The sequence below is a fragment of the Oncorhynchus gorbuscha genome, linkage group LG24 (genome assembly GCF_021184085.1).
Source record: "Oncorhynchus gorbuscha isolate QuinsamMale2020 ecotype Even-year linkage group LG24, OgorEven_v1.0, whole genome shotgun sequence".
Taxonomy (NCBI): Eukaryota; Metazoa; Chordata; class Actinopteri; order Salmoniformes; family Salmonidae; genus Oncorhynchus; species Oncorhynchus gorbuscha.
The window spans coordinates 543,051-568,960 of record NC_060196.1 but is presented as its reverse complement, the minus strand read 5'-3'; the positions used below and the strand labels follow the sequence as shown (position 1 = coordinate 568,960).

The 25,910-nt window shown below is 45.6% G+C and overlaps 1 protein-coding gene across 1 annotated transcript; it reads left to right on the top strand.

The window, feature by feature from the left end:
- The first annotated feature begins 5,233 nt into the window (after positions 1–5,233).
- LOC124013010 (von Willebrand factor A domain-containing protein 7-like) lies at positions 5,234–24,600 on the top strand. Its single transcript, XM_046327115.1, has 15 exons — positions 5,234–5,308; positions 6,573–6,704; positions 6,802–6,988; positions 7,819–7,988; positions 8,132–8,244; positions 8,450–8,566; positions 8,799–8,987; positions 9,386–9,518; positions 9,864–10,016; positions 16,258–16,350; positions 18,287–18,555; positions 18,723–18,856; positions 19,196–19,352; positions 20,743–21,042; positions 22,847–24,600. Exons 2-13 carry the CDS (start codon positions 6,674–6,676, stop codon positions 19,281–19,283), a joined length of 1,677 nt encoding a protein of 558 aa, XP_046183071.1. The 5' UTR covers positions 5,234–5,308; positions 6,573–6,673; the 3' UTR covers positions 19,284–19,352; positions 20,743–21,042; positions 22,847–24,600.
- Positions 24,601–25,910: the final 1,310 nt, after the last annotated feature.

The following is a 25,910-nucleotide window of genomic DNA, read 5'->3' as shown; positions in this document are numbered from 1 at the left end:
TCATTCAAGGGTTTTAGAACACCTACTCATTCAAGGGTTTTAGAACACCTACTCATTCAAGGGTTTCAGAACACCTACTCATTCAAGGGTTTTAGAACACCTACTCATTCAAGGGTTTCAGAACACCTACTCATTCAAGGGTTTTAGAACACCTACTCATTCAAGGGTTTTAGAACACCTACTCATTCAAGGGTTTTAGAACACCTACTCATTCAAGGGTTTTAGAACACCTACTCATTCAAGGGTTTTAGAACACCTACTCATTCAAGGGTTTTAGAACACCTACTCATTCAAGGGTTTTAGAACACCTACTCATTCAAGGGTTTTAGAACACCTACTCATTCAAGGGTTTTAGAACACCTACTCATTCAAGGGTTTTAGAACACCTACTCATTCAAGGGTTTTAGAACACCTACTCATTCAAGGGTTTTAGAACACCTACTCATTCAAGGGTTTTAGAACACCTACTCATTCAAGGGTTTTCTTTATTTTTACATTTTTTCTTCAAGTGCTGTAGCAAAAATCATCAAGCGCTATGATGAAACTGTCTCTCATGAGGCCCACCAAAGAATGGAAGGCTCAGAGTTACCTCTGTGGCAGAGGATAAGTTCATTAGTTACCTCACAAGTCCTCTAATGCCAGCTTCATAAAATATTACCCGCAGAACACCAGTCTCAACATCATCAGTGAAGAGGTGACTCTGGGATGCTGGCCTTCTAGGCAGAGTTGCAAAGAAAAAGCCATATCTCAGACTGGCCAATAAAAAGAAAAGATTAAGATAGGCAAAAGAACACAGACACTGGACAGAGGAACTCTGCCTAGAAGGCCAGCATCCTGGAGTCGCCTCTTCACTGTTTTAGTTGAGGCTGGTGTTTTGCAGGGTGTTATTTAATGAAGCTGCCAGTTGAGGACTTGTGAGGTGTCTGTTTCTCAAACTAGACACTCTGATGTACTTGTTCTCTTGCTCAGTTGTGCACCGGGGCCTCCCACTCATCTTTCTATTCTGGTTAGGACCCGTTTGTGCTGTTCTGTGAAGGGAGTAGTGCACAGCGTTGTACGAGATCTTCAGTTTCTTGGCAAGTTCTCACAATCGAAAAGCCTTCATTTCTCAGAACAAGAATAGACTGACGAGTTTCAGAAGAAAGTTCTTTGTGTCTGGCCATTTTGAGCCTGTAATCAAACCAGAACAACAGTTTTCAGCTGTGCTAACATAATTGCAAAAGGGTTTTCTAATGATCAATTAGCCATTTAAAATGATAAACTTGGATTAGCAAACAGAAAGTGCCATTGGAACACAGGAGTGATGGCTGCTGATAATGGGCCTCTGTACGCCTCTGTAGAATTTCATTAAAAAAACATATGTTTCCAGATACAATAGTCATTTACAACATTAACAATGTCTACACTTTATTTCTGATAAATTTGCTGTTATTTTAATTGACAAAAAAATGTGACATTTCCAAGTCACCCCAAACTTTTGAACGGTAGTGTATATATATTTTTTTTAACTACAAAAATAAATACATCTTTATTGAACTAGGTTTCTTATCCAGCACATGTCATATGATGCTCTCAAATCCTTTAAACCTAAGAACCTTATTGTAAAGGTTTAGGATGTGCATCACTCATACACCCTTCTTCTAGTGGATCGAATGTATGAACTATATAAACAATGAATCATTGTCATTATTGTGCCAGTCCAAGTGAACATTTGGTGTATCACTCCTACAGTCATGTTCTACATGAAACCAATTGATCATAATCTTTATTATAACAGCCCAGCCCATCACTTCAACTCAGAGGCGTTTGCTGAGGGCAGGCGCCTTATAACTGATGGGGTGGCCAGCATCAAGGCCAACGTTCAAAGGGAAAACTTCCAGGCTGCCAGAGAGACACTGGGGAGAGTACTACACACACTACAGGTAAGAGGAGAGAGAGATGGGGGGGGTGAAAGAGGGGATATGCAAACATTTCCAGTAGCTGGAGAGACACTGGGGAGAGAACTACACACACTACAGGTAGCTAGAGAGACACTGGGGAGAGTACTACACACACTACAGGTAGCTAGAGAGACACTGGGGAGAGTACTACACACACTACAGGTAAGAGGAGAGAGAGATGGAGGGGGTGAAAGAGGGGATATGCAAACATTTCCAGTAGCTGGAGAGACACTGGGGAGAGAACTATACACACTACAGGTAGCTAGAGAGACACTGGGGAGAGTACTACACACACTACAGGTAGCTAGAGAGACACTGGGGAGAGTACTACACACACTACAGGTAGCTGGAGAGACACTGGGGAGAGAACTATACACACTACAGGTAGCTAGAGAGACACTGGGGAGAGTACTACACACACTACAGGTAGCTGGAGAGACACTGGGGAGAGAACTATACACACTACAGGTAGCTAGAGAGACACTGGGGAGAGTACTACACACACTACAGGTAGCTAGAGAGACACTGGGGAGAGTACTACACACACTACAGGTAGCTGGAGAGACACTGGGGAGAGAACTATACACACTACAGGTAGCTAGAGAGACACTGGGGAGAGTACTACACACACTACAGGTAGCTGGAGAGACACTGGGGAGAGAACTATACACACTACAGGTAGCTAGAGAGACACTGGGGAGAGTACTACACACACTACAGGTAGCTAGAGAGACACTGGGGAGAGTACTACACACACTACAGGTAGCTAGAGAGACACTGGGGAGAGTACTACACACACTACAGGTAGCTAGAGAGACACTGGGGAGAGTACTATACACACTACAGGTAGCTAGAGAGACACTGGGGAGAGTACTACACACACTACAGGTAGCTAGAGAGACACTGGGGAGAGTACTACACACACTACAGGTAGCTAGAAAGACACTGGGGAGAGTACTACACACACTACAGGTAGCTAGAGAGACACTGGGGAGAGGACTGTACACACTACAGGTAGCTAGAAAGACACTGGGGAGAGGACTGTACACACTACAGGTAGCTAGAGAGACACTGGAGAGAGTACTACACACACTACAGGTAGCTAGAGAGACACTGGGGAGAGTACTGTACACAGTACAGGTAGCTAGAGAGACACTGGGGAGAGTACTACACACACTACAGGTAGCTAGAGAGACACTGGGGAGAGTACTAGAGAGACACTGGGGAGAGTACTACACACACTACAGGTAGCTAGAGAGACACTGGGGAGAGTACTACACACACTACAGGTAGCTAGAGAGAGACTGGGGAGAGTACTACACACACTACAGGTATCTAGAGAGACACTGGGGAGAGTACTACACACACTACAGGTAGCTAGAGAGACATTGGGGAGAGTACTACACACACTACAGGTAGCTAGAGAGACACTGGGGAGAGTACTACACACACTACAGGTAGCTAGAGAGACACTGGGGAGAGGACTGGACACAGTACAAGTAGCTAGAGAGACACTGGGGAGAGGACTGTACACAGTACAAGTAGCTAGAGAGACACTGGGGAGAGGACTGGACACAGTACAGGTAGCTAGAGAGACACTGGGGAGAGGACTGGACACAGTACAGGTAGCTACAGAGACATTGGGGAGAGGACTGTACACACTACAGGTAGCTAGAGAGACACTGGGGAGAGGACTGGACACAGTACAAGTAGCTAGAGAGAAACTGGGGAGAGGACTGTACACACTACAGGTAGCTAGAGAGACACTGGGGAGTGGACTGCACACAGTACAACTCTTTTCTAGTGCTCCTAAATGTTTTGTTGTGCTCCTAACTTGTGTATGGAGCGGTAGGTAGCTTCGCGGTTATAGTGTTGGGCCAGTAACCGAAATGTTGCTGGATCGAATCCTTGAGCTAAAAAAGTACACATTTGTCTCTCTGCCCCTGAACAATGTTCCCCGGTAGGCCATCATTGTAATGAAACATTTGTTCTTAAGGCTTGCCTAGTAAAATTAAGGTTAAAGACATTTTTTTTACAAATAAATAAATCAAATAAGACATTTTTTTGTCGCACCAGTGTGATTAGAGCCCTGTCTGCAAGTAAGGGGAGAGAGAAGGAGAGGGAGGGAGGAGTGGGAGAGGGAGAGAGAGGAGTGGGAGAGGGAGAGAGAGAGAGAGAGAGAGAGGAAGAAGGAGGAGGGAGAGAGAGAGAGGAACAAGGAGGATTGGGAAAGGGAGAGAGAGGAAGAGGGAAGAGTGGGAGAGGGAGAGAGAGGAATAGGGAGGAGTAGGAGGGGAGAGAGGAGTGGGAGTGGGAGAGAGAGAGAGGAATAGGGAGGAGAGAGGAGAGAGGAGAGAGAGAGAGAGAGAGAGAGAGAGAGAGAGAGAGAGAGAGAGAGAGAGAGAGAGAGAGAGAGAGAGAGAGAGAGAGAGAGGAATAGGGAGGAGGAGAGAGAGAGAGGGAGAGAGAGGAAGAAGGAGGAGTGGGAGAGAGATAGAGAGAGAGTGAGGAACAAGGAGGAGTGGCAGAGGGAGAGAGAGGAAGAGGAAGAGGGAAGAGTGGGAGAGGGAGAGAGAGGAGTGGGAGAGGGAGAGAGGGAGTGGGGAGAGGGAGAGAGAGGGAGAGAGATGAGTGGGAGAGGGAGAGAGATGAGTGGGAGAGGGAGAGGGGAGAGATGAGTGGGAGTGGGAGAGGGAGAGAGATGAGTGGGAGAGGGAGAGAGGGAGAGAGGGGAGAGATGAGTGGGAGTGGGAGAGGGAGAGAGATGAGTGGGAGAGAGGGAGAGAGGGGAGAGATGAGTGGGAGTGGGAGAGGGAGAGAGATGAGTGGGAGAGGGAGAGGGAGAGAGATGAGTGGGAGGGAGAGAGATGAGTGGGAGAGGGAGAGGGAGAGATGAGTGGGAGTGGGAGGGGAGAGATGATGAGTGGGAGAGGGAGGGAGAGATGAGTGGGAGAGGGAGAGAGGGGAGTGGGAGAGGGAGAGAGGGGAGTGGGAGAGGGAGAGAGATGAGTGGGAAAGGGGTGGAAGGGAAAGAGGGAGAAAGTCTGAACTTCCAGGAATGAAGGAGATCAGGTAAGGACTAAAAGGATGGAGGAAGATGGGGGGAGAAAACACCTATCTCACCTAATTTCTCAATTTCATATTTCACCTTGGCTCAAGTGTTACCATCTGAACCAACTTAACTTCTGTCTAGAGGTGGGTGTAATAGGGAATTAGATATATAGCTTTCCCACAGACACAGACTTGGTATATAATACATGCTTGTGTTTTGTCAGGACTTCTACAGCCACAGTAACTGGGTGGATCTGGGATACACTGAACCCTACGCCAACCTGATCCGCCCGATCTCCCACTGGAAAACCTGGCAGGTAGGGAGGGCTTGAGTTAATGCAGCAACGAGGATAGCGACGCATGGGATCCAACTGGAGGGAGGGAGGGAGGTAGGGCAGGGAGGGAGGGAGGGTGGTAGGGCAGGGAATGAAGGAGGGAGGGTGATAGGGCAGGGAAGGAGAGAGAGAGAGAGAGAGAGAGAGAGAGAGAGAGAGAGAGAGAGAGAGAGAGAGAGAGAGAGAGAGAGAGAGAGAGAGAGAGAGAGAGAGAGAGAGAGAAAGTGGTAGGGCAGGGAATGAAGGAGGGAGGGTGAAAGGGCAGGGAAGGAGAGAGAGTGGTAGGGCAGGGAATGAAGGAGGGAGGGTGATAGGGCAGGGAAGGAGAGAGGGTGGCAGGGCAGGGAATGAAGGAGGGAGGGTGATAGGGCAGGGAAGGAGAGAGGGTGGTAGGGCAGAGAATGAAGGAGGGAGGGTGGGGGTGGTAGGGAGGGAGGGAGGGAGGGTGGTAGGGCAGGGAGGGAGGGTGGTAGGGCAGGGAAGGAGAGGGAGTGGTAGGGCAGGGAATGAAGGAGGGAGGGTGATAGGGCAGGGAAGGAGAGAGAGTGGTAGGGCAGGGAATGAAGGAGGGAGGGTGATAGGGCAGGGAAGGAGAGAGGGTGGTAGGGCAGGGAATGAAGGAGGGAGGGTGATAGGGCAGGGAAGGAGAGAGAGTGGTAGGGCAGGGAATGAAGGAGGGAGGGTGATAGGGCAGGGAAGGAGAGAGGGTGGTAGGGCAGGGAATGAAGGAGGGAGGGTGATAGGGCAGGGAAGGAGAGAGGGTGGTAGGGCAGAGAAGGAAGGAGGGAGGGTGGGGAGTTGTAGGGAAGGGAAGGAAGGGGGAAGGGGGGTATTGCAGGAAGGAAGGAGGGAGGCGTTCTTGGAATGTTAGAGAAAAGTATGACAGCAGGTTAAAAAGGAGGGACAAAGAGAGAAATCTGCTGCCACCTCTGGCTTCATATGATAATGAGGTCATTAAGGGTTTACAGGAGTCTAAAGGGCAGACAGAGAGGGACACAAACACATATAATCTCCGATGTTCAACAGAGCGAGATAAAGCAGAAAAGTCTGAGGGAATTATGTATGGGTAAGAGAAAGGACCACCACGCCCATTTAGGGTTTAGGTGTGTGTGTGTGTGTATGTATGTGTGTGTGCGTGTGTGTGTGTGTGGGGGGGGGGGTTAATGATTTGTGGTGGTAAATGATGTCCCTTGACAATTTAGTTAACTGTTATTTTATAAGAAAATATTGTGATTTGGTTCGGTAGATGTCAGCACCCCGACCTGCAGTGACTGTGCCAGTGGGGGGTTCTGTTCCAACTCCATCCTGCCTAACATTCTTAATGAGAAGAAACTCACCTCTGGGTACATGGGGATCTTCTCCGCAGCTAAGCCTAAAGGTATACACACACACACATACACACACACACACACGCTACCTTCCCCAGATACCCACACACTCTCTGTATAACACCCATCATCACCTCTCCTCCCCAGGTAAGTGTAGTCATGGAGGTGCAGCTGACCTGACCAGCTCTGAGGTTCCTCGTGGGGGCATCAGCAAGGATGAGCGTCGCTCTGACAACGTGGCCCTGCACACTGCTGCTGTCACCGTGGCAACGACCGCAACCCTCCGGCTGCTGGACGACATCCGGGGAGCCGCCGGTGACAACAACTACCTACGGTACGGAGAGGGGTAGAGGGGGTGAAGGAGAGGAAGGGGTAGAGGAGGGTGAAGGAGAGGAGAGGGGTAGAGGAGGGTGAAGGAGAGGAGAGGGGTAGAGGAGTGAAGGAGAGGAGAAGGGTAGAGGAGGGTGACGGAGAGGAAGGGGTAGAGGGGGGGTGAAGGAGAGGAGAGGGGTAGAGGAGGGTGAAGGAGAGGGGTAGAGGAGGGTGAAGGAGAGGAGTGGGGTAGAGGAGGGTGAAGGAGAGAAGAGGGGTAGAGGGGGTGAAGGAGAGGAGAGGGGGTAGAGGAGGGTGAAGGAGAGGAGAGGGGTAGAGTGGGGTGAAGGAGAGGAGAGGGGGTGAAGGGGAAGAGAGGGGTAGAGGGAGGTGAAGGAGAGGAGAGGAGTAGAGGGGTGAAGGAGAGGAGAGTGGTAGAGGGGGTGAAGGAGAGGAGAGGAGTAGAGGGGTGAAGGAGACGAGAGTGGTAGAGGGGGTGAAGGGGAGGAGAGGGGGTGAAGGGAAGAGAGGGGTAGAGGGGGTGAAGGAGAGGAGAGGGGTAGAGGGGAGTGAAGTGGGGGAGAGGAGAAGAGGGGGAGAAGGGGAGGAGAGGGGTAGAGGGGGAGAAGGGGAGGAGTGGGCTAGAGGGGGAGAAGGGGAGGAGAGGGGAAGAGGGGGAAATGGGGAGGAGAGGGGGTGAAGGGGAAGAGAGGGGTAGAGGGGGTGAAGGGGGAGAGGGGTGAAGGGGAAGAGAGGGGTAGAGGGGGGTGAAGGAGAGGAGAGGGGGGAAGAGGGAATTACTCATGTTGAAGTTACTCACAATCTCCCTCTTTATCTCTCTCTCTCCCACAGCTTCATGGGCATAGCACGATCGGCAGTGGTTGCTTTTGTGATCGACACCACGGGGAGCATGAAGGATGACATCCTTGAAGCCAAGAGAGTTGTCAATGAGATCATCGACAGCAAAAAGGGAACACAGGATGAGCCCTCCCAGTACATCCTGGTCCCATTCAACGACCCAAGTAAAGCTGGCTTTACACTCCACCAAGCATTCTCCTTAGCAAAACATCACTGACAAACTCTGGCATTCACCGAAATGCTGGTGCGGTTTGTAGTTAAGTCAGGAAGTGGTTAGTGATCAGTGTGTGTTTGTGTGTGTGTGTAGAGTTCGGACCCCTAATAAGAACGACAAACCCTGATGTTATGAAAACAGAGATCGCTAAACTCAAAGCTGATGGAGGCGGAGACCTCCCTGAGATGTGCTTATCAGGCCTACAGGTACAGTGATTGACATGGCTATATTCCAATCAGATTTCAGATATAATCCCATTCCTTTTTATAATGCACCTGACAATAAATAAAGATACTAAGCATTCTCCCTCTCCCTCTCCCTCTCCCTCTCCCTCTCCCTCTCCCTCTCCCTCTCCCTCTCCCTCTCCCTCTCCCCCTCTCTCCCTCTCTCTCTCTCTCTCTCTCTCTCCAGTTGGCGCTGACCGGTGCTCCAGCGTCGTCCCACATCTATGTTTTCACAGATGCCGTTGCCAAGGACATTGCGTTAAGGGACACCATCTTGGCCCTGATCAGGAGTACCAAGTCAACCGTGAGCACTTCCTCAAACACTTCCTGTTTTAGAAGAAACCATGTCCTGCAGTTCAGGATCTTATTAATTAGGTCACACAGTAGCAAAACGCAGCAAAATGTTTTCCAACGGCAAACAAAAACAAGCCATTCTTATCGGAGAGGTAGACACTCCCTTTTTTCTTTCATTCTTCGTTTGGTGCCTAATGAATACGACCAGGCAAACTCTCTCAAACACACCTGTGTCTCTCCAGGTGTCTTTCTTCATGACTGGTGATGGTGCTGGTGCTAGAAGGAGGAGAAGTGGAGTAGAGTCCAGGGCAGCTACATTCGAGACCTACAAGGACCTGGCGCTGGCGTCTGGTGGTCAGGCCATTGGAGTCACCAAGGAAAATCTGCCCCAGGCCACTGACGTCATCATCGACTCCTCCACCTCCGCTCTGGTGAGTCAACACTGGTGGCCATTTTGTTTTAGATGAGTAGTTGATTTGAAATCATTTAAAACTTAATCAATTAAAAAACATGTGCTTTATAAACAATGAATTTTAGAAATGCCTAGACATAATTGTTATATCTATGATCATTTTTTATTTTAATTTTAAAAGGCAAGTCAGTTAAGAACAAATTCTTATTTTCAATGACGGCTTAGGAACAGTGGGTTAACTGCCTGTTCAGGGAGAGAACAACAGATTTGTACCTTGTCAGCTCGGGGGTTTGAACTTGCAACCTTCCGGTTACTAGTCCAACGCTCTAAGCACTAGGCTACCCTGCCTACCCTTACAATAAAACAACAACATACCCTTTCTATCCTCCTCTCTCATTCTGTCCTCCTCCTCCTCAGGTGACAGTCCTACAGCGAGCGAGGAACCCAGGCAAAGCTGAGACATTCTCCTTCCTGCTGGATGAGTCTCTGAACAACATCACCATCTACATCACTGGAAAGTCCCTCACCTTCACCCTGAAGAACCCTGCAGGTGGGAACCTCCAACACCTACACACTGATCTAATATCAGTTTTCAGGTAAAGGTTCACCTAACTGAATAGGATGACATTTCCCCTAGACACTGATCTAATATCAGTTTTCAGGTAAAGGTTCACCTAACTGAATAGGATGACATTTCCCCTAGACACTGATCTAAGGTTAGTTTTCCCTCCTTAATGGTTACAGTTGACCTGTTATGCGTGTTTACGTATGTAGCTATCTTAATGTTTTTAAAGCACAAAGCACATTTTAACAAGGTATCGTGAATCAGGTATATCCCATTGACAGTATGTTTGACTGTCATCCTATTTGACTGTCACCCTCCTTGCCCCTACAGGTGTGACCCAGAAACAGAATGAGGCCAACGGGGAACTGGGGACTGTCCAGACGGTGGGCAACCTCTTCCGGGTCCGTCTGGCCTCCAACAAACAGACAGGATTATGGGAAATCAGCATGAACTCCAACCAGCCCTACACACTGAAGGTCACTGGTGAGTTACCATAGAGATACGTCTGTTCTATTAAATATGTGTGTTATGCTCACGCTCAACACTTGTTACGAATCCCTTTTGGCCCGACAGTCTAGGGGATGGTAATGAGATCCGTAACATAACTCATGCAAATTATTATTGTGACAAAGTAAAAGTGTGAACGAAATAACCACGACAACAGAAATCTACCGTCAAACTCTAGGTTTATTTATAAACACACGGTAATGGGGGAGCAGGAAAAGGGGCTGAGCTGGACCCAAGGAAAGAAACAATAAATATACAAAAACACACCCCTAAGCTAGACTAGCCTACTTTAACAACAGCTAACTAACTAACCAAAAATACAGTGGGTGGTCCGCCCAGTTCTAACTAGTGTATTTAACAAAGTTCACCTACGGGTAGTGTATGCCCATGGGCGACTTGTCTTGGTTTCCCCCTTTTCCCACCAGCAAACAAACACCATAAAAAACAATACTCACAGGTGATGACAAAGTGCTATGGAGGTGCTTTAAACAAAAGAGAGGTTAAGACACAAAGCGAGAGTGAAACACAGAGACCTACAGACATGGCATTTACAGAGAGATTGAGCTAGAGATTGAGCTGAGCTTTAGAACAAACAAATGATGGGGTTTTTAAACCATGGGGAAGGAACTGTGATAGGTCAGGAAATAGGAGGAGGTGTGTCTTCTGATTGTTGACTGATTGGGGAGTGATGATTTTCACCTGTGAAGGGAGAAGGAGAGAAAAGAAACACACACACACAGGATAACTGTATCCGTAACAACACTAGATGGCAGCTTGGATACACACAGAGCCCAGACCTGGGGTTAAAACCTGTTAGAGACACCAGTTCCCATTTGGGAACGCGCCCCCACCCCCCAGCTGGAATGTGGCGCAGGGAACGCAAGAAATATTCCTAAAAATATTTAACCTCCACACATTAACAAGTAAAATAGCTCAAATGAAAGATAAACAAGTTGTTTATCTAGCCAGCAAGTCAGATTTCTAAAATGTTTTACGGCGAAAACATAGCACATATTTATGTAAATAGCTCATTTGCATAGCCAAGTAGGAAAAAATATGCAATCAACAAACGCAGGATTAAAAGAAAAATCATTTCACTAACCTTTTGAAATCTTCATCAGATGACAGTAATATAACATGTTACACAGTACATTCATTTTTTTTCAATAATATGCTATATATATCCATAAATCTCTGTTTACAATGATGCATCGTTCAAAAAATGCTACTCAAATGTCCTGAGAAATGACGATAGCCCCGGCAGATAACGTCAGCTAACAAGGAATACACATCATAAACTTTGACTAAATATGCATGTTTTACATATGTATAGCAAGATACACTTCTTCTAAATGCAATTGCATTGTTACATTTAATTTTAACGTTACATTTTGCGTTCACTAGACTATAATATGGAGTCGGCACTCCCACAGTAGCATAATGACTCCTTTATCTTGGAGTCGACAGAAACCCAAAATTAATACATTAAATATTCCCTTACCTTTGTTGTTCTTCCATCAAACGACCTGGAAGGGATTATACTTACCAAACCAGCGTTTAGTTTTCAAGTCTACGTCTTTCGGTTCTCAAAATACCCACATTTCGGTCGAAATTTACGCAAAATTGAAGTAGTTGCGCACCAAAACGTTGAAATTATATATTATATGTCTAGTTAACTTGTCAAACTAACTTCATAATCAAGCGTTAACATGTTATAAAGGTGTACAGCAATTTTGAGAACAAACAGAAACACAGGCACCGTTCAATCGATCTTGGAAGAAAGAGAGGACTTGACCACTGCGCACAGAAAAGTGACAGCTGTTTTTGATTGACTGGGAGCTTACCGCGTGCTCAAACTCTCGCGAGCGGGCGATTCTCACAATGACGAGCCCCATTGAAAGCTGAGATCACGCTGAACACGTGGAGACTGTTCTGGGAGCTGTAACTGTTTGTGGAGGGTGTTTGTGATGACGTCAAAGGTGGCCCAACTTTTCAGATGAGAAGAGATAGTTTGGGAGAATGCATATTTTGAGAGTTCTGCTTTACACAGAGACACAATTTAAACGGTTTTAAAAGCTTTAGAGTGTTTTCTATTCAATAATATTTTTTATTTGCATATATTAGCAACTTTTGACAAAAAATTATTATGTTTACCATGGGCACGCAATTACTCCAGCGGGGGCAGTAGACAGCCCTATCCCTAAAAGGTTAAATAATCCATTCAAATGTGTCACATGCACCAAATAAACTCAAAAAAAGAAAAGTCAATTTTTAAGGGCCATGTCTTTCAAAGATAATTCGTAAAAATCCAAATAACTTCACAGATCTTCATTGTAAAGGGTTTAACCTGTTAGTCCTACCCACACCGTATTCGGTAGCGTAATCATAGCCTCAAGCTCATTACCATAACGCAACGTTAGCGATTTCTAAAAATCGCAAATGAAATGAAATAAATATGCCTATCCTCAAGCTTATCCTTTTCTTAACAATCCTGTCGTCTCAGATTTTCAAAATATGCTTTAGAACCAGAGAAAATCAATAATTTGTGTAAGAGTGGTGATAGCTAGCTTAGCATTTAGCGTTAGCATTTAGCACGCAACATATTCACAAAAACCAGCAAAGGGATCAAATAAAATAATTTACCTTTGAAGAACTTCAGATGTTTCAATGAGGAGACTCTCAGTTACATAGCAGATGTCCAGTTTTTCCTGAAAGATGCTTGTGTAGGACACAACGTTCCGTTTTGTTACTATGCATTTGGCTACCGAAACTAACCGAAAATTCAGTCACCTACACGTCAAACTTTTTCCGAATTAACTCCATAATATCGACTGAAACATGGAAAACGTTGTTTGAATCCATCCTCAAGGTGTTTTGTCATATATCTCTTCATTGAAATGCCATTCCTGGAAGCCTGCATTGTTCTCAGATTCGGATGGAAAAATACTGGTAGGTGACTTTTGCGCACCAATTTCCACGCAGACACCGTGCGGGACCCCTGGTAAATGTAGTCTCTTATGGTCAATCTTCCAATGATATGCCTACAAATACGTCACAATGCTGCAGACACCTTGGGGAAACGATAGGAAGTGTCCGTTCATTCCTGTCGCATTCACAGCCATATAAGGCGATCATGGAAAACGTGCCATCAGAAATCCTGTTGATTTCCTGGTCGCTCAAACATCTTGGTTTTGCCTGTAGGTTATGTTTTAAGGCACTCACAGTAAAAATCTTTGCAGTTCTGGAAACGTCAGAGTGTCTTCTTTGCAAAACTATCAATTCCAAGCATAGTCGAGCATCTTTTCGTGACAAAATATTGCGCTAAAAACGGGCACGTCTTTTTATCCAAAAATGAAATACTGCCCCTAGAGTCTTAACCGGTTAAGCACTGTTTCCCATGCTTGTTCAATGAACCATAAACAATTAATGAACATGCACCTGTGGAACGGTCGTTAAGACATAACAGCTTACAGACGGTAGGCAATTATGGTCACAGTTATGAAAACTTAGGACACTACAGAGGCCTTTCAACTGACTCAGAAGAAAGATGCCCAGGGTCCCTGCTCATCTGTGCGAACGTGCCTTAGGACTGCAGATGTGGCCAGACGCCTAAGACAGCGCAACAGGGAGACAGAGCGGACAGCTGATCGTCATTGCAGTGTCAGACCACGTGTAACAACACCTGCACAGGATCGGTACATCCGAACATCACACCTGCAGAAACAGGATGGCAACAACAACTGCCTGAGTTACACCAGGAACGCATAATCCCTCCATCAGTGCTCAGACTGTTCGTAATAGGCTGAGAGAGAATGGACTGAGGGCTTGTAGGTATGTTGTAAGGCAGGTCCTCACCAGACATCACATCACCGTCAACAACGTTGCCTATGGGCACAAACCCATCGTCGCTGGACCAGACTGAGGACTGGCAAAAGTGCTCTTCACTGATGAGTCACGGTTTTGTCTCACCAGGGATGATGGTCGGATTCACATCTATCGTCAAAGGAATGAGCATTACGCCGAGGCCTGTACTCTGGAGCGGGATCGATTTGGAGTTGGTCTGGGGAGGTGTGTCACAGCATCATCGGATTGAGCTTGTTGTCATTGCAGGCAATCTCAACGCTGTGCGTTACAGGAAGATATCCTCCTCCCTCGTGTGGTACCCTTCCTGCAGGCTCATCCTGACATGACCCTCCAGCATGATAATTTCACCAGCCATACTAGTCGTTCTTTGCGTGATTTCCTGCAAGACAGGAATGTCAGTGTTCTGCCATGGCCAGCGAAAGAGCCGGGTCTCAATTCCATTGAGAAGTCTGGGACCTGTTGGATCGGAGGGTGAGGCCTACGGCCATTCCCTCCAAAAATGTCCGGGAATTTACAGGTGCCTTGGTGGAGGAGTGGGATAACATCTCACAGCAAGAACTGGCAAATCTGGTGCAGTCCATGAGGAGGAGATGCACTGCAGTACTTAATGCAGCTGGTGGCCACACCAAATCCTGACAGTTACTTTTGATTTTGACCCCCACTTTCTTCAGGGACACATTGTTCAATTTCTGTTCGTCACGTCCGTGGAACTTGTTCAGTTTATGTCTCAGTTGTTGAATCTTGATATCTTCATACAAATATTTACACATTAAGTTTGCTGAAAATAAACGCAGCTAACAGTGAGGATGTTTTTATTTTTGCTGAGTCTACAACAGGTGTAGGTAGACCTTACCGTAAAATGCTTACTCATGAGCCCTTAACCAACCATTCAGTTTTAAAAAGTAAGTAATAAAAAGCAAGAAAAAAACTGGTTCCGAGTCAACCCAGAATTTGTAGGAAACTGGTTGTAATGAATCAAACGGAGGCCCAGCTACAATAGTCAGGAATGTTTATTTATGAGAGCTCTGGTCATAATACCATGTACATTGGTTTATATACCACTCATTTCATCATAAATGTCCCTCCTCCTCTCAGATACAATGGAAATATAGTTCACAAGCCTTCTCACATTGTCTGCCACCTGTTAAACAATCTACTACAAGCCCAAGACCATAGTCTGGCTTTTTTATGGCGGTTTTTGAGCAGTGGCTTCTTCCTTGCTGAGCGGCCTTTCAGGTTATATTGATATAGGACTCGTTTTACTGTGGATATAGGTACTTTTGTACCTGTTTCCTCCAGCAACTTCACAAGGTCCTTTACTGTTGTTCTGGAATTGATTTGCACTTTTCGCACCAGAGTACGTTTATCTCTAGATGACAGAACGTGCCTCCCTCCGGAGCGGTATGACGGCTGCGTGGTCCCATGGTGTTTATACTTGCGTACTATTGTTTGTATAGATTAACTTGGTACCTTCAGGTGTTTGGAAATTTCTCCCAATAATGAACCAGTCTTGTGGATGTCTAGAATTGTTTTCTGAGGTCTTGGCTGATTTCTTTTGATTTTCCCATAATGTCAAGCAAAGAGGTGCTGAGTTTGAAGGTAGGCTTTGAAATACATCCACAGGTACAACTCCAAATGACTCAAATGATGTCAGTTAGCCTATAAGAAGCTTCTAAAGCCATGACATATTTTTCTGGAATTTTCCAAGCTGTTTAAAGGCACAGTCGACTTAGTGTATGTCAACTTCTGACCCACTGGAATTGTGATACAGTGAATTATAAGGAAATAATGTTTGGTCATGGTGGATGGGTGGGTGTATTACGCAATCTTCTCGCATCCCAAAGGTTGCTTGTTCATAACTCACCAGAACAATTTGAGCTAATTAGCAACTACTTAGCAACTACTTAGCATGTTAGCAACTACTTAGCATGTTAGCAACTACTTAGCATGTTAGCAACTACTTAGCATGTTAGCAACTACTTAGCATGTTAGCAACTACTTAGCATGTTAGCAACTACTTAGCATGTTAGCTAACGCTTCCCCTTACCTTAACCCTTTTAGCTAACTCATTACCTAACCCTAACCATAACTATTTTAAATCATGTACAAATATGTCAAAAAGTATTTCACCCCAGGTCTGTTAGAGCCATAAGAGAAGGGAGAGAATACAGCCCTGACTGTGTGTGTGTGTGTGTGTGTGTGTGTGTGTGTGTGTGTGTGTGTGTGTGTGTGTGTGTGTGTGTGTGTGTGTGTGTGTGTGTGTGTGTGTGTGTGTGTGTGTGTGTGTGTGTGTGTGTGTGTGTGTGTGTGTGTGTGTGTGTGTGTGTGTGTGTGTGTGTGTGTGTGTGTCCAGGTCAGAGTACCATTGCCTTCATTTATGACTTTGTGGAGACTTTCGAGGGACCTCACCCAGGATACGCCCTCATCTCTGGCCGTCCAAAAGCAGGTAAGTCACTACAACATCATCTTAATCATCATCATTACCATATCAAGCAGGTAATCTGTCAATCACAATTTTACTAAGGCGACATCATGGCGACATCATCTACATGAATGCAGCTGCCACTTCATTAAAGCCGTTAGAGGCTTGATCATTGCGATCATTATGATCATTGCTCACATCGTTTTTCTCACTGGCGAGAGGTTTTGCATCGCTGCATTCTCTATCAGAAAGTAGGCTGGCCCTCTTTGATGTTGTGTGGGTCAAAACAATGCATTATGTTCATTTATAAAGCCGATTTAATCAAAGTCATAAAAAGCCATTAATTGTAATTTGTAATAATCGATGTCAACAGTTACATAGCCACACCCTTCAAGATAATTTTCCTTCTCTCTCAATTCAATTCAATTAAATTCAATTCAAGGGCTTCATTGGCATGGGAAACATGTGTTAACATTGCCAAAGCAAGTGAGGTAGACAACATACAAAGTGAATATATAAAGTGAAAAACAACAAAAATGAACAGTTAACATTACACATACAGAAGTTTCAAAACAGTAAAGACATTACAAATGTCATAGTATATATATATATATACAATGTACAAATAGTTAAAGGACACAAGATAAAATGAATAAGCATAAATATGGGTTGTATTTACCATGGTGTTTGTTCTTCACTGGTTGCCCTTTTCTCGTGGCAACAGGTCACAAATCTTGCTGCTGTGATGCACACTGTGCAATTTCACCCAGTAGATATGGGAGTTTTTCAAAATTGGATTTGTTTTCGAATTCTTTGTGGATCTGTGTGATCTGGGGGAAATATGTCTCTCTAATATGGTCATACATTGGGCAGGAGGTTAGGAAGTGCAGCTCAGTTTCCACCTCATTTTGTGGGCAGTGAGCACATAGCCTGTCTTCTCTTGAAAGCCATGTCTGCCTACGGCGGCCTTTCTCAATTGCAAGGCTATGCTCACTGAGTCTGTACATAGTCAAAGCTTTCCTTAATTTTGGGTCAGTCACAGTGGTTAGGTATTCTGCCGCTGTGTACTCTCTGTTTAGGGCCAAATAGCATTCTAGTTTGCTCTGTTTTTTTTGTTAATTCTTTCCAATGTGTTAAGTAATTATCTTTTTGTTTTCTCATGATTTGGTTGGGTCTAATTGTGCTGTTGTCCTGGGGTTCTGTAGGGTGTGCTTGTGTTTGTGAACAGAGCCCCAGGACCAGCTTGCTTAGGGGACTCTTCTCCAGGTTCATCTCTCTGTAGGTGATGGCTTTGTTATGGAAGGTTTGTGAATCGCTTCCTTTTAGGTGGTTGTAGAATTTAATGGCTCTTTTATGGATTTTGATAATTAGTGGGTATCGGCCTAATTCTGCTCTGCATGCATTATTTGGTGTTTTACGTTGTACACAGAGGATATTTTTGCAGAATTCTGCGTGCAGAGTCTCAATTTGGTGTTTGTCCCATTTTGTGAAGTCTTGGTTGGTGAGCGGACCCCAGACCTCACAACCATAAAGGGCAATGGGCTCTATGACTGATTCAAGTATTTTTAGCCAAATACACTCTTCTCTCTCTCCCTCTCCTCTTTTTCTCTCCCTACCCCTACACTCGTCCTCCTCTCTCTCTCTCCCTCTTTTTCTCTCCCTACCCCTACACTCGTCCTCTCTCTCTCTCTCTCCCTCTTTTCTCTCCCTACCCCTACACTCGTCCTCTCTCTCTCTCTCTCTCTCCCTCTTTTCTCTCCCTACCCCTACACTCATCCTCCTCTCTCTCTATCCCTCTTTTTCTCTCCCTACCCCTACACTCGTCCTCCTCTCTCCTCCTCTCTCTCTCTCTCTCTCTCCTCCTCTTTTCTCTCCCTACCCCTACACTCGTCCTCCTCTCTCTCTCTCCCTCTCTTTCCCTCCGTTCCTCCCCGTTCTCCTTCTTCTCTCCTTCTCCCAGGTATGCCTGCCATGCTGTTGGTATCAGTGTTGGGCAGAAAGGGCCCAGCCTCTGTCAAGGTGGCCAACGTTGCCTTGGTGACAGTGTCAGGGTCAGAGGTCGTAAGTGGGGCCCTGGAAGACATGGGCAACGGGGAGTTCCTAGTTACGGTAACCAAGGTCCCTGCGGGGGAGTTTGTGGTGCTGCTGAACGGGACAGATGTGGTCTCCTCCACCGTGTTCCAGAGACAGTCCACCACTCAGATGTCCGTCTCCAAGGTTACCATCAAGGTAAGTTTACATTGAAAAACGCCTTTCATTTGTAAATGGTGAAGGAGTCTGTCTATACTGCATGTTGGGATAGTGTTAGACAAAACCATGGTCATAGACATTTTCAAAAGTGGACCTCACAACAGCTCCTCAACAATTCCTCTTTCGTGTTCTTCTTGTCTTCTCAGGCCGTGGTGGACAGAAGCATGGAGCCTGGTAAACCCTTCACCCTTCCCTTCACCGTCATGACCGACGCCACTGGAGGCAGCTACAAAATCAGTGCCAGAAACGACCGAGACTTAGAAATGAACGTCCCTAGCAGGTAGGGATCAGGGCTGGAATATCCTGAGACTGGTCCCAGATCTGTTTGTATGGTCTTTTGTATGGTTATCTGTTCAAAAACAGCTTCTCTATGCTGGAAAAATGACTCAACATGACTAATTATTGTCCTCTCTTGGCATCACTTGTATTGACACTTAATGCTAACCCACTTAATGCTAACCCACTTAATGCTAACCCACTTAATGCTAACCCACTTAATGCTAACCCACTTAATGCTAACCCACTTAATGCTAACCCACTTAATGCTAACCCACTTAATGCTAACCCACTTAATGCTAACCCACTTAATGCTAACCCATTGCTGCTGCTAACTTATCAGCATCGCTGTGACCACCGGAGGAAACGCCACCGGTGAACTGACCATCACGGTGCCCGCCAACACCCCTCAGGAACAGACGTCACCGTGACCATCGAGGCTGTGGCCCCGGGCGTCCGACTCCAACTACGCCGTCCTGCGCCTCTCTGTCGTCACCAAGGTAACCTCAGATATGTAGATATATCTACACTGAGTGTAAAAAACATTAAGAACACCTGGTATTTCCATGATATAGACTGAGCAGATGAATCAAGGTGAAAGCTATGATCCCTTATTGATGTCACTTGTTAAATCGACTTCAATCAGTGTAAATGAAGGGGAGGAGACAGGCCCCTCTCTCAAATTTTAGAACCCATTGTGGCCCGCGAGTCAAAAAGTTTGCCCACCTCTGGGTTAGAAGGACTCATAAGCCTTGAGACAATTGAGACATGGATTGTGTATGTGTGTCGTTCAGAGGGTGGAGACTAAATATTTAAGTGCCTATGAGTGGGTTATGGTAGTAGGTGCCAGGCGCATTGGTTTGTGTCAAGAACTGCAATGCTGCTGGGTTTTTACGCTCAACAGTTTCCTGTGTGTATCAAGAATGGTCCACCACCCAAAGGACATCCAGCCAACTTGACACAACTGTGGGAAGCATTGGAGTCAACATGGGCCAGCATCCCTGTGGAACACTTTCAACACCTTGTAGTGTACATGGGGGGGGGGGGGGTGTAATATTAGGAAGGTGTTCTTAATGTTTTGTACACTCAGTGTATATACAAATAGATTTAGTAGATATGCTAGAATGTGGATATATAAAGATACACTAGAGAGCTGACAGGCCTATAAGGTCCATCTCCACTCTATGGGCCGTCTCCACTCTATGGGCCATCTCCACTCTATGGGCCCGTCTCCACTCTATGGGCCCGTCTCCACTCTATGGGCCATCTCCACTCTATGGGCCATCTCCACTCTATGGGCCATCTCCACTCTATGGGCCATCTCCACTCTATGGGCCATCTCCACTCTATGGGCCATCTCCACATCTCCACTCTATGGGCCATCTCCACTCTATGGGCCGTCTCCACTCTATGGGCCGTCTCCACTCTATGGGCCATCTCCACTCGCCATCTCTCTATGGGCCACTCTATGGGCCATCTCCACTCTATGGGCCATCTCCACTCTATGGGCCCGTCTCCACTCTATGGGCCATCTCCACTCTATGGGCCCGTCTCCACTCTATGGGCCATCTCCACTCTATGGGCCCGTCTCCACTCTATGGGCCCGTCTCCACCGTATGGGCCCGTCTCCACTCTATGGGCCCGTCTCCACTCTATGGGGCCCGCCCTCTCCCTGTATGGGCCCGTCTCCACTGGGCCCGTCTCCACCGTATGGGCCACTGTATGGGCCCGTCCACTTCTAAATAGCCTCCTTTCCTTATCTCTTCTCCCTCTTCACCATGATTACTCGCTCTCTCTCTCTCTCTCTCTCTCTCTCTCTCTCTCTCTCTCTCTCTCTCTCTCTCTCTCTCTCTCTCTCTCTCTCTCTCTCTCTCTCTCTCTTTTCTGCAGGTGACAGATTTCACCCCTCCCCAGTGTGAGGTTGTCAGTGTCTCATCGGTCGACTGCCCAGCTGACCCAGCATTCTGTAACTCTGCCTTCTGGCAGCTCTCTGCCAACCTGACAGACGGTGTCAATGGCACAGGCATCACCAGCCTCAAACACCGCCAGGGAGCAGGCAGCCTCACCCACACGGACCTGAAGCAGACGGTTGTTGCAGCAGCATTCAACGCTTCGTGCTGCTCTCTGACAGTGGAGCTGGTGGCGGTGGACAAAGCCATGAATGTCGGCACCTGTCTATACACCACCAAGGTAACCTGGCATCACAGGAGGCTGGTGAGGGGAGGACGGCTCATAACAGTGGCTGAAATTGAGTGAATGGAATGTTGTCAAATACATGGAAACCATAGAAACGACGTGTTTGATACCGTTCCAGCCATTACTATGAGCCGTCCTCCCCAATTAAGGAGCCACCTGGGGATGTGATCTACTCTAAGTTTTACAGTGATTAGTTTATGAGTGTACTGTTATAAATAGGACATGTGACATCTCTGCAACTTTGAGAAAAAACACTTTGTGCCTGGTCGTCACAAGTTACCACAGCCACAAAGTCATAAACTCTGCCTATTTCTACAATTTATCTTCTTAAAAAAATATATCTTAACCTTAAGCACACTGCTAACCGTGCTAGTGTGCTAAAGTCCAACCTCGAAACATAAATGAAGGAATCAGAACCTGTAAATGGCAGGTGCTTGACAGCCCGCCGTTCTGTTTCGTGGACAAAGAATCTCATTGTTAGGGCGGAGACATAAGCATCATCATATATCCATATCTCTGATGAAAGTTGTTTGATGCTAACCGTAGCTCACGAATGTGAAGTTGTTTGAGTTGGATAAAATTACAAGCCTTTTATTTTTAAAAAATTATAATTTAAAAACAAATTCTTTCAACAGAAAGCATTTGTGACAATAGATTGTTGTATGAACAATTCCAAAGCTCTGCATGCTAATGGTTAGATCGGCTGTGAAATAATTGTGCGGCAGCACAACTGGCACCTGTACTCTGTATAATTAGTGTCAACTGTGATTAGACTGTGCCTGGCAGTGGTCCCGTGTAGGCCAGAGATTTGAAATCAAAACCCAACCCTCAGGTAAAAAGCCATGACCTCAATTACTCATCTCTGTTTTGATCAAAACTGACTCTATGACCAAAATTATCCTATTTACACTTTGTAGTCAAAAGGCGAGTTCTATTGATCCAGGTTCATTCGACCAAAATGAATAATAATTGTGAAGGTATGCAGGGCATGTGATTCTAACAGCTTGCTAAATCTATATTTCAACTATAAAAAATAATGTGTCTTTGCAGGATCCTTGTCCTTACTTTCCAGAATCCCTGAATTGCTTCGCCTTGAATTTCAGATTGGCTGGATACAAGTTTCAACATCCAATTATTTCAGATTTACTAGAGTGCAAGTTTCATCATGGAGCTGACTGTGGCGACACGTTGGCACATTAGAATGATTAGAATATGCGAGATATGAGTCAATTCTTGCATTCTGTCCATGCAGGCGTTTGCAGGCTCCCTGAGACATGAACCAGATAGGTAGGAGGGCAAACAGGCTGTCTGCAGTTCATTCATCCATTTCCCTAAATGGATCAACTCAACTACTTTATTATTTTAACCAACACTAGGTTTTTAGCTAAAAAGTTGTTGTAGGTGTGACGTCATTCCGTCCAGCTTTTTTTAATGACAAGACCTTCAGTGGAAACGCACTGTAGCAGGCATCCATTTTCTATGCAAATTGCCAACAAAAGATATCTGGACAAGGCGTCATTGTAAATAAGAATTTGTTCTTAACTGACTTACCTAGTTAAATAATATGTATATATTGTTTAATAAAACATGTATTTGACTAATAGCGATGCCTTGTAGGCCATTTACAACCAAGTAAGTCTTTTTTTGAGTTCAGCTCCTCTTTAAGAGTGTTGAAGCTCAGCCGCACATGTACTCTGGTGGTCAGAGAAAGTGCTACCAAATCTCTGGGCCAGAATTAGACTGATAGAACCCAAGTCTCTCTTTCTCCTCATCACTTAATCTCCCCCCCCCATTGCAGGTGACAGATGTCACCCCCTCCCCAGTGTGAGGTGGTCAGCGTCTCGGTGGTCGACTGCCCAGCTGACCCAGCAGCCTGCAGCTCCGCCTTCTGGCAGCTCTCTGCCAACCTGACAGACGGCGTCAATGGCACGGGCATCACCAGAGTCACACACCTCCAGGGCGTAGGCAGCCTCACCCACACGGACCTGAAGCAGACGGTTGTTGCAGCAGCATTCAACGCTTCGTGCTGCTCTCTGACAGTGGAGCTGGTGGCGGTGGACAAAGCCATGAATGTCGGTACCTGTCGGTTTTCCATCGTCCGCAACGCAGGACCGCCCTCCATCGCTCTGTCCCTCCCACTGTTGGTGTGTCTGCTGGTCTCTGCCTTCTTCACTACATCCCTCAGAGACCTACTTATCTGATCTAATGCTGCATTCATAACCAAGTGGGAATCTGTCATTTAAACCTTGTGAAGTGCATTCACATGCTTAGAACTTATTGGGAAACACTGATTTGTCTCATGGCCAACCAGCTGCGACAACCATAAACACAAAGTACAGCCATCATGCTTGCTAAATAATTCTAGATTTCAAAAGCCATATTAGATTAGATCGATAGATAAATAGATTGCTTTTAATAAGGTTTCGTTGCATTTAACTGCTGAAAATGCTGTTATCGAGTTCATTTCCTTAGCAGGTGACATCAGAGGTCAGCATTTGGGAGAAGTTGTAGCTCAGGGGTGATAGACTAGTAATTACCAGTTGGAGGGGCGTTCAAGTGGATTTTCCTTTGTCTTTTGTGGTAAATGCCACCTTCCCACTTGGTTAAGGTAATAGGGTAAGGCTCATGTGCTGACTGCCTTCCCGACACTGCCTCTTAATGTTAACGGTTACGTTCCAGGCCGACCATATTGCAGACATTGCATTGCATCAACAAATGCTTTGCGTGATACATCATTGTCGGCTGATCTGTTGAACACCTATCCACGTGTGAACTCTGACTTCCTGACACTGCCTCTTAATGCTAAATGATGCATCAGATTGCTATGTGATGTGTGAAGCTGATCTGTTGAACACCTATCCACGTGTGAACTCTGACTTCCTGACACTGCCTCTTAATGCTAAATGATGCATCAGATTGCTATGTGATGTGGGAAGCTGATCTGTTGAACACCTATCCACGTGTGAACTCTGACTTCCTGACACTGCCTCTTAATGCTAAATGATGCATCAGATTGCTATGTGATGTGTGAAGCTGATCTGTTGAACACCTATCCACGTGTGAACTCTGACTTCCTGACACTGCCTCTTAATGCTAAATGATGCATCAGATTGCTATGTGATGTGGGAAGCTGATCTGTTGAACACCTATCCACGTGTGAACTCTGACTTCCTGACACTGCCTCTTAATGCTAAATGATGCATCAGATTGCTATGTGATGTGTGAAGCTGATCTGTTGAACACCTATCCACGTGTGAACTCTGACTTCCTGACACTGCCTCTTAATGCTAAATGATGCATCAGATTGCTATGTGATGTGGGAAGCTGATCTGTTGAACACCTATCCACGTGTGAACTCTGGCAGGCGTCTGCAAGGTAGTCAGCCTGAAACATGGCCAAAGCCACAATGAAAATGAATGTCCCTTTTGTAAACAAACTGCCAACAGTCTCTCTCTCTCTAGTCACTTTCTCAACGTGTTATTTGCACTGTAAGATGTTTTCATTTTCAAGTCTTTAGTTTACATCTGTCATGAATAAAACATCTCTGCTTTCCTACTGACTCTGTATTATAACAAAACAAATAACCTGAGGTAGTTTAGTAGCAATGTGAATTCTGATATCACATATCAGTGAAACTAGATAGTGGTCAGTCTGCTTGACTAGGCTAGTAGTTTAGTGCTCAGGACACAGTTTAGGACACAGTTTAGGGTAAATGATGCTTTGACTGCACACCTCCCACCCCTAGGGAGCAGCAGCATAATTGGCATAATAAAGAAATCCCCATCAAAATCCATCTGTTTAAACTAAAGATATGTGTGTTTTTTGCATGGTCTGCTTCTCAATCTGCCGATGTCCTCATGTGTGGTGGAAGGTAACACCTACAGGGGTGTTTTTCAGACCAGCAGGGGGGTGGTGCTTGGAATCATTGGAATCATTGACTTTGTGAAATCCCGAAACAACTCATCACTGAGTACCACTCTTCATATTTTCAAGCATGGTGGTAGCTTCATCACGTTATGGGTATGCTCGTCATCGGCAAGGACTTGGGAGTTTTTTAGGATAGAAATAAATGGAATAGAGCTAAACACAGTCAAAATCCTAGAGAAAAACCTAGTTTTCTGCTTTCCAATAGACACTGGGAGAAAAATTCTGCTTTCAGCAGGACAATAACCTAAAACACACTGGAGTTGCTTACCAAGACGACATTGAATGTTCTTAAATCTACATGAAAATCTATGGCAAGACTTGAAAACGGCAGTCTAGCAATGATCAACAATCAGCTTGACAGAGCTTGAAGAATTGTAAAATATAATATATAAATATTGTACAATCCAGCTGTGCAAAGCTCTTAGAGACTTACCCAGAAAGACTCACAGTTGTAATCACTGCCAAAGGTGATTATCATAATGTATTGACTCAGGGGTGTGAATACTTTTGTAAATGAGATATTTAGGCTTTAATACAACAAAATGTGGAATAAGTGAAGGGGTATGAATACTTTCTGAAAACACTGTAGATGTCCAACTGCCATTAGTTGATATGAGAAATAATACATTTCCAACATAGAAGCACAATAGCCAAACCAAAATATGAACTTTAATTGGTTCTTGCTAACTGACCCAGAGAGGAGAGTCAGATTTATTTTCAGTGTAAGTAGCAAATCTGATATTGCAATGTCATAGGGTGCCTATCCTAGACAGTTTAAACTTTCAAATGACTGATAGTGTTGGGCCCAACATGTGCCTGGACGCTGAGACAGTGCACCCTCCCAAGCATATCTAATAGCTCTGGAAAATTATTAAAACAAGTCATGTCCTACCTCATCCCCATACTGGTATTTATTTATTTATTTTCCTCCTTTG